General features: G+C 32.5%; 1 protein-coding gene across 2 annotated transcripts; it reads right to left on the bottom strand.

The window, feature by feature from the left end:
• Positions 1-1,425: 1,425 nt before the first annotated feature.
• LOC107856915 (protein TWIN LOV 1) lies at positions 1,426-5,161 on the bottom strand. 2 transcript variants are annotated; one of them, XM_016701879.2, is made up of 8 exons: positions 4,948-5,161; positions 4,259-4,851; positions 3,433-3,631; positions 3,254-3,318; positions 3,057-3,136; positions 2,919-2,971; positions 2,782-2,839; positions 1,426-1,881 (listed from the first exon to the last, which is right to left on the bottom strand). In XM_016701879.2, the coding sequence occupies exons 2-8, from the start codon at positions 4,782-4,784 to the stop codon at positions 1,750-1,752; spliced, it is 1,113 nt and encodes a 370-aa protein (XP_016557365.1). In that variant the 5' UTR covers positions 4,785-4,851; positions 4,948-5,161; the 3' UTR covers positions 1,426-1,749. The 2 variants fall into 2 exon arrangements, with proteins under 2 accessions (XP_016557365.1, XP_047262292.1); XM_047406336.1 differs by having other exon boundaries at positions 4,259-5,161.
• Between the last annotated feature and the right edge of the window lie 3,851 nt (positions 5,162-9,012).

A 9,012-nucleotide genomic window follows, 5' to 3' on the forward strand; every position in this document is an offset into this window, starting at 1 on the left:
TACCTTAGTGGAGAACTTAGAATCAGCAGCCTTAGAGGCAGTCGATTGGGAGTTCACCTCTTGGAAATTATTTCGGTGTTTTTAAACTTTAATATTGAAAAAGTTGAGATGAGAGATAAAGATTGTCCCACTGGACATGTCAAAATTTGTAGACAATAAAATTCAAGTGGAAAGAATAACAATTGGGACAAGAAAATATTGCAACAATTGATTTATTTAATTCCAAATATGTGAGTGTTACAATTTCTATGAATCCTCTGATTCTCCTTTTCAAATATAAATTCAAGGGTCTTCGAGCTTGATCTTGAATCTTTGCGAATTTGATGGATTTGAAGAACTTGATGTTGATTTGTGAACTTGATGATTTTGATCTTGACTTGTGCTTGAATTCAAGGAATTTTGAGTTTGATTTTGAGTCGCCTTTGAACTTAAGGATTTGAATGCTTGAACTTGTAGCTTGCAGAGAAATTTACAGTGCTTGATTCACGAGTTCTCTCTTGCTTCTTGTTACAATTGTTGGTCATTTTTATATTATGAGACCAATATTTATCGTTGTAAGATGAAAGAGTTATGATGAAGATAGGCTTGTTTCGGTCTATCAGATTTAAGTGACATAGCGACCTTTGATTGGTCAGAATGTGTCACCTCGTATACATGGCATATTTTAATTTGCCTTAGACTTCATTAGGCATGCTGCATCATTTTGAAATGTGGCATGCTCCAATTGGCTTCTTTACTTGACTTGGCATGCTACGTCATTCGACACGTGGCACCAAATTGGACCTCTAGAATAAGATGACATCTTGAGCTTAGCAAAGTGGGTTCATCATTTGTAGTCCAAATTAATGGACTAGCTTAATAAAAATTGAATTTTGCTTAAATCCATATTTGTTTGGACTTAAATAATTAATTCAGTTATATTAATTGTAATATTTATTTGGACTATTATAATTACAATTTATATGGTCACAACACCTACTATTACTGGAAGTCTAGTCTCTCTCGGGTCCAGTTTCAATCACTCACTCAATAGGCCAAGCCGGAAGAGAGATATTCAAAAAACTCGATATCCTGCCTTTGAGAACCCGACTCTCGCACATATGAATCTTCACTGATCATGAAATCGGCTAGTTTACATTGGCTGCCAGTCTATTGCAGTTTTGGTTATTTAATTGAGTTTGGAAGTGGCATTGTGTGCGGACACACAAGGTGGAACTGCCTACTTGACAAGGTTACTTTAAAGGAAAAAATGGTATTGTGCATCTAGCTGGTTGAAACAAATTTAGGTTATGTAGTTGCATCTAACGGCACGATTTTCCGCTACTGCTACGATTTTCCGCCACCAAGCTACTGCTTGTTATAAATTATATCGTTCATCTCCCTGACGTCTAATAGATTACATAGATGCATCTCTGATGGAGTCCATTTAAGATGCAAACATATAAAAACCGACTTTGACAAAAGGACTAACAAATTCATAATATTCTGCTTGACAACACTTTCACTGACGATACACATGTTAACAACCCTTTCACTCACGATACACATGATAACAACCCTTTCACTCACAATACACATGTTATGTCTGATGCCGACATCCTGATCTAGACATACACTAAAGACTATTTACCTTTTTCATAGATATTGTATCCATTTCATCTGGTGGTAGAGAACTGCGAGATAGTAACTTATGGATAGACTTCTCATGGTGAATCGCACAGGAGAAGTCTGACTCAGTTTGTACAAGAACTAGCATGCTCTCATACCCATCGACAAGCCTCTCACAGCAACTTTTACAGCAGCAACAACACGCTGCCTTAACCCCTCTTTCTCCTTACTCCGGCTATTATCTTCACCCTCAACAGTGACATAGTATGCAACCTATCAATCCAAATGAGGACAGAGTTAGAAACCATTATGACAAGTGAGTGGAAAATTAGCCCAGACTAAGTGCTATGTCTGCAGTTTAGGCTGCATTTCTTCTAACCGAGTCTGCAGCAAATGACGTATTTTTGTGTAGCAAAACAATCCAGCAGTAGAAAATAACAACAACAACAACATACCCAGGATATTCCTACAAAGTGGTGTCTGGGCAAGTTAGGTGTACGCAGTCCATATCACTACATCAAAGGAGCAGCAGAAAATAACAACCTAAATAAAAACAATCACATTTAAATGTTGCTGCGACGAGGTCCAGCATTTCAATTGGCTGGATCCCCTGGTTTCACTTTTCTACTTCCTTTGTTTCCCCAACCATGTCTAAACTAAAGCATCGCTTCTGTTATGTACGTGCAGATGTATCCATAAAGATTGGTTAGACATCCTGAAATTAACTATTTCTAATTTATTTGAATAATTTGACTAGTTCTAGACACTGCTAACTAGATACAGCAAATGATAGACATCAGACCAAAGTTCTCATTCTTAAGTTTATGAAATATGTCGATACAAAATTTAAGATCAAGACTCGAGAGCATTGGGACTCATCCAGCCTATAGGTGACATTCAATTATGACGAAATATCATTTGCTAGCCTAGCCTTGAAGCAAAGTAGGATATAATTTTCATCTGTTACTTTTGATGCCTGAGAACCAATATCGCATTTGAAGCATCTTAGACTACCTCAAATCTTCAAATGGATACATCAAAAGAATATGGCTGAAATTCTCAAAGAAACAAGTCGCTCATAAGGAATACGGCAAGAAAAAGCTCAATTTAAATAGGCATTTGAAGATTCGGATGATATGACACGATATTCAGCAAATTATTGTTAAGTCTTACCTTTCCTGATGCATTCCGAACAGGTGAAATGTGAAGCCAAAATGAGGTTCCATCTTTTCTGAAACAAATTAACAAGAGACTTGAATCGAGAGAAGTAACACTGTCTAAATAAATAACTTGCAGGGCCAGGAGCCAACCTGTAATACATGTGTAGTGTACGTGGTTGTTCATTCTGGATGCATTCTTTCCTCTGCAAAGAGAGAAATCAAAAGTTGGAATTAGATCACATGGAACCATACTTGAGCAAATAAGAGCTATTTATAAGAGAAAATTACCCAAAATTGTGAGCTTGAATCTGTATTTATCACGCTTAAAGATCTACAGTTATAGCCCAAAACTTCATCTTTGGAAAAGCCTATCAAGAATGGGATGAAAAGAAACATTCCAGTTAACAACTATCAGTTAAACAAGGATGAACACCTCCCATTTAACAAACAAAAAATTCTTTATAAATTAACATCATCTTAAATACCTGTTAATTTAAGAGAGGTATCACTTGCAAAGACAATTGGCATGTCAGGTAAGTTGGCATCAGTTCTACAAGTTATAGAAAGACAATGCCAAAAGTGTCAAAAACCATCTAGAACCAAAAATTGTATCAATTGTAAAAATGAAAAAGTGAAGAATTGCCAAAAAAAAAAAAAAACTCACAATATAAAGCTTTGTTTGATTCTACCAAGAGATATACTTAAGGATGGTCCGAGCAGACCCTTCCCAGATGGAAAGACATCGACCAGTCTGCCTGTTGATTCACTGTTGTGTCTCAGCACATTCAGTATGTTGTTTACAACAGCAGTGGCTTTTCTCTTCTCAAGATCACTTTTAACACAAGGCCCCTCTACATCTACCCCTGTGACAGAGAGGTTTGAGGAAAACGTCAATCATTTTCAGAATAAGCAACAAGAATATGATGAATATACATAAGGATTGGAAAGAAGTTAGGTATTGTCTTATCTCACAACACTGGCATGACACTCCTCCATTTCGGCCATCCTATTCGAATACTATATGTTACATCTTCATCGATCATCCTATTCTCCTGAAATTGAATCTGCATATCTGAATTCCTTTGATTTAGGCACCACACTGCAATTTAATCTTATTCAAATCAAGTCTTCTTACGAGGGCTAAATTAACTATCCGTGAATATATTATGTTTTCATTATTTTGACAAAACAAAATAAACTTCAAAGAAATAGAGCAAAGATAGCCAAGTTTAGATAAGCCTAAATTATAGTTTTCCAATAACAAGCAAATATCCACAATCACGTGAGCTTATCGAGCCTCTTTTTATAGTGTTATGCAGTACGAATTGTATGGTTGGCACAATATGAGTAGTTGGGTACTATAACCACGCTGCCTGTATGAAAAACCAAAGTTTGCAAAACCATTTCACATAATCGATAATGGTGAAGAGAGGGAAGTTGAGAAAAGCTTCAATATATCTACAAGAAGATATATTTCAATCAAAATGTACCTGTGAATTCCAATCTTGAACCCAACGTGACAGGAAGCTCCCGTTCCATGCGCATGGAGTAGACTTCCCTTCCATAACACCTAAGCATAGACTCTCGACAGCCAGCTCCATCTTGGCATAAATTTAGTTCAACTCTAGATGGCTTTGGCCTCCTCAAAATTGGAACTTGAACTCCCAATAAATGAATCAGTCTCCCATCCTTCTCGTCGAAAACAGGACACATATGAAACAACATCCAAAATGACGTCCCGTCTTTCCTATAATTCAACAAACTGATTTGTATATCCCTCTCCTCTCGAATCGCCTCACCGACCTCCAAAACCGATCTTCGATTAGTCTTAGGACCCTGAAATATTCTCCCATTCCTCCCAATTACCTCATATTTCGAATATCCAAACATTTCAAAGAAACCCCGCGAAGCATACACAATGGGGTTACCAGAAATGTAAGGATCAGTAATAGTGAAACAACCAGGCAATTGATCAAGAGATTCTGCTGAGTAACAATCAAATGAGCGTTCAATCATAGTACCCCTTTGTGATTCCTTAAGTATGTTACGTGTTCGACACAATTCAGTAGCTTCAGCCAGAGCTCTATATATATATTAGGAAATTCAGTTAATATATATAAATGACTTATCTAGAACCCAATAAACTAAAAAGAACTCATAACTTAAAATTCTGATCCACCTCCGACTATCTCAAAACAGACTATCTTTATTCCATGTGGCAATGTCAGCAATATGTCCTGAAATTGTTAATCTAAAATTTCAATCAATTGAAATACAACAAGAAACATGAAGAACACTTGAAAGAACTTGCAACTAAATAAAAGACGCCTTATTTTGATAAGAGTTATTCAACACAAACTAAAATTTGTAATAAATGACCTGTGTCTTTTGACTACCAATTTAAACTCATACATGATAGGATATATTAACCTCACTTTAACGTAGTACCAAAAATTGTGGTTGAGTCTCACCATAAATTAATATCAAGATATTTTCATGTGCTTGTTTTGATTAAACTTTTACATTTACTTGTTTTGATTTGAGAACAATTGTTTGTGTCTGATTATTAATTGGAAAACTCATTTTTATCACGATTTCGCTCCTCTCCATTTCCCTTCTCTCAATTTCCCCAAGATCCTATTTGGTTTATTGACATATGGCAAAGATTAAATTTAATGGTTAAGATTTAACTATTCAAAGTAAATATTTAATCATGATTTAAATAATAATAAAATTATATTATTTGATTTCAAAAATTATTATAATTTCACAATCCTAACAACATATTATCTTGTCCATAAATATATTTAAAAAATTTATCTTCCTAATTGTTTTTTTATCTAGACAGATCCAACTTTTAATTTTTGTTTAAATTAATCTTTGTATTGCATTTTTTTCTTTGAAACTTTCTCTTTAACAATTATCTTAAGAAAATTTATTTCACAAAAAAAATATGGAGAAAATAGGTGAAATAATATAGCAGAAATAATTGGCTCTCCACTAGCTAATGTTTAAGGAAAAAGTCCCCAAAAAAGGCAATGAAAAATTAATTTAAAAATAAAATAAAAAGATGAATCCGCGTAGGAATAAAAATTAGGAAAAAATTATATATATATTGACAAGACAATATGTTGCTAGTATTGTGGGATTATAATAATTTTTTAAATCAAATAACATAGTTTAATTATTATCTAAATCAAATTAAAAATTTACTTTAAACAATTAAATTGTAACCATTAAATTTAACTTCTCCAATGTGTTACTATTCCAAGTAAAAACTTAGGAAAATTAGAAAGAAAGAAAATGGAGAGGAGTCGGATCTTTTTATCAATATTAAAGCAATAAGTTATAAATCATAATTTTTAAACTACTTCCGGTAAAAAGTTACTTAAAACACAACTTTTTGTAACAGCTTAGCGAAGCACCTTAATTTCTAAAACTAAACACTTGAAAAGCAATTAGCTTCCAAATAAAACTTGACCAAACATGCTATTAGTCAAAGAAAAAAAAAAGGAATTACACACTAGCAAACCCCAAGCTTTGCTATTGGTTCTCAGAGCTAGTAATTTCGGCTCAAAACATTTTATATAATATATACTAGATATAGAGAGAGGTCTGTGCTAGTATGGACCCAATATATGTTATTTTTTTGTCTCAATTTATGTGACACAAATATAATTTAGATAATCAATCATTAGAATAATTTAAATTTTTTATTATTGTGATTTACAATACTTTTTCTTCTATTTTAATTTAAGTGATCAGCCAAATATTTTATATCTTTTACATTTTTAAGTTGTTAATTATGTGATTTATAATGCTTTTAACATAATTTTTAATAAGATATGAATACTCTTTCTGTCCCAGTTTACGTGGCACAGATAAAATTTCGAGAGTCAATTAATTTTTTTAAATATTATATATATATATATATATATATATATATATATATATATATATATATATCAACACTACCTTAAAAGCATGAACTCTAAAAATATTAAAGTGAAATTACTTAATTATCCTCATTTAAAAGTTAAATTACTTAAATACCCTTTTGGTTAACCTAATATGTTTTACTTATTTTTAAAAAATTATTTCCTACGAATAGTCACAACTATTTCAACCTTCGTATTTCTTCGTCACAACTCACAACCACTCATTCCTTATAAATTCTTGGGTTCTCTTTCTACTACAACTTGCATATTATAATGAAAGAGATCATGGCAATAGTAGACACATTTAAAATATCCATAAATGAGTCATTTGTAATGCCATTTGTTTGTTTAGACTGTTTAGTATTCACAACAAAATGAAATTTCATCATGTGTGAACCAATCGACTTAAACATTGAAGTGCATGCACAACTTCTAGATATTTTTTATCCAGTTGTCTTTATTCTCCATTTGTTAGAATATTTGGAAATTGTATTTTTGCACTGTTTTTTTTTTTTTCCAATTTTAGAGAAAGAGTATGAAATATTGGCTTGAAAGTTATTTGTAGCAGGGAGATTTTCTTATAGGTACATCTTTTAGAAGGCTAACCTTGGAAAAAAAAATTCCTCGGCAAAATTTTAGGTAATGATCTCAATTATTAACATTCTAATTTATAATTTATTGAAGTCTTATCCAGACATTCGTTCTTTTTTACAGTGACAATATGAAAAGTGTTTATTTAATTATTTCCACATTACGAAATTACCCTTCTAAAACTCAAATATACCCTACTTTTAGAAAAGCAACGCACTAAGGAACAACCAATGCCTCAATGGTTACGTCTTTATGCATCTCAACAAAGAGTTGCACTGGTTGGTTTCAATGTTAAAACATCAAATATTTCATAGTTTTATTCCTCATGTTCAACTTTACGATTAACTTCATGTTGGCCCTTAATATTCCTTCACAAAAAAGTAAACACATCTTCTTTCTTTGATTTTTTTACCCATTCTAAACAAGCATTGACCTCTTTCACTTTTTTCTCTTGATCGTAAAAGTATTAATTTTACTATTTTATTTGATCCAACTATTCTTTTCGAGTAAATCCTTGTCGATATCTATATTCAGCCAATCAGTCTGTGAGTTCACGTTTATTTACTTATAAATTATTACTATCTAATTAACTTATTAGAGGTTACCAATCATGATGAATTTTGTTCTCAGTTTGTCAATATTGGATCAATTTATTTTGGGATAATACCTACGAAAATACCTGAACTTTAACCAAATTTCCAGTTGAGCATATTGAACTTTGCGGGGGTCCTATTACATACCTATACTTTTTTAAGTGGAATTAATTTCTCCCCGGACTATTTTAAAGTGGAATTAATTGCCCCCCGCAAAGTTATACCCAATTTTGCCATCGGAAAGTGTGGTACACGCGTTGTTTCTTTTCCATTTTATCAGTTTTCAATATTTTTTCACCATTATAACTATATTAAAGATTCCACAACTCAAATTCCTCCTACAAATCAAATTTCAAATGATTCCAGTCCTTTCCAACTCAAATTTTAAATTCAAATTGAAAACTTTCATTAATGGAATCTTCAAATTTGGAAACTGAAAATGAAAAAACACAAAACTTGAAAACTGAAAATGGAAACTGAAAACTGAAAATTCAATCTTCAAATTTGTTCATACTGGAAACTGAAAACTGAAAATGGAACTCCAAAAAAACTGGAAATTCAAATTTGAGTTCAATATGAAATTGAATTTGAAATTATTCAAAGTATCAAATTGAATTTGAGTGTGTTGAAGATGACTCATTTGGGTGTGTATGTGTGTGATGTAATTGTGTTCAATTTTAATTCAACAATGGAGCAACCATTGTTGAAGACTCCATTGTTGAAGAGAAGAAAGAGGAGAGAAGAGAGAAGAGAGAAGAGAGAAGAGAAAAAATGAAAAAAATAATATAAAATTTTGAATAATTAGAAAATTTAGGGGCTGTTTGGCAAAAAAATTGAGTTTATAATGTTTTTTAACGCCTTCACGCGCTCAATGCGCGTGTCTAACACGTAATTGTTCAAGTGACAGATATATGCCATTAAAATACGAAAAAAAAAGTCTGGGGGAAAATAGGACCCCCGCAAAGTTTAGTATGCTCAACTGGTAATTCAGTCAAAATTCAGGTATTTTCGTGGGTATTATCTCATTTATTTTATTTCGAAATTTTTTAGTGCTTTAGTTTTTAGAACTGAAGGAAAATTTTGCCAATGATCACTTATTCGATCGGCTTAATTTGCTGCTTT

Source organism: Capsicum annuum, chromosome 1 (genome assembly GCF_002878395.1).
Source record: "Capsicum annuum cultivar UCD-10X-F1 chromosome 1, UCD10Xv1.1, whole genome shotgun sequence".
NCBI classification, from domain to species: domain Eukaryota; kingdom Viridiplantae; phylum Streptophyta; class Magnoliopsida; order Solanales; family Solanaceae; genus Capsicum; species Capsicum annuum.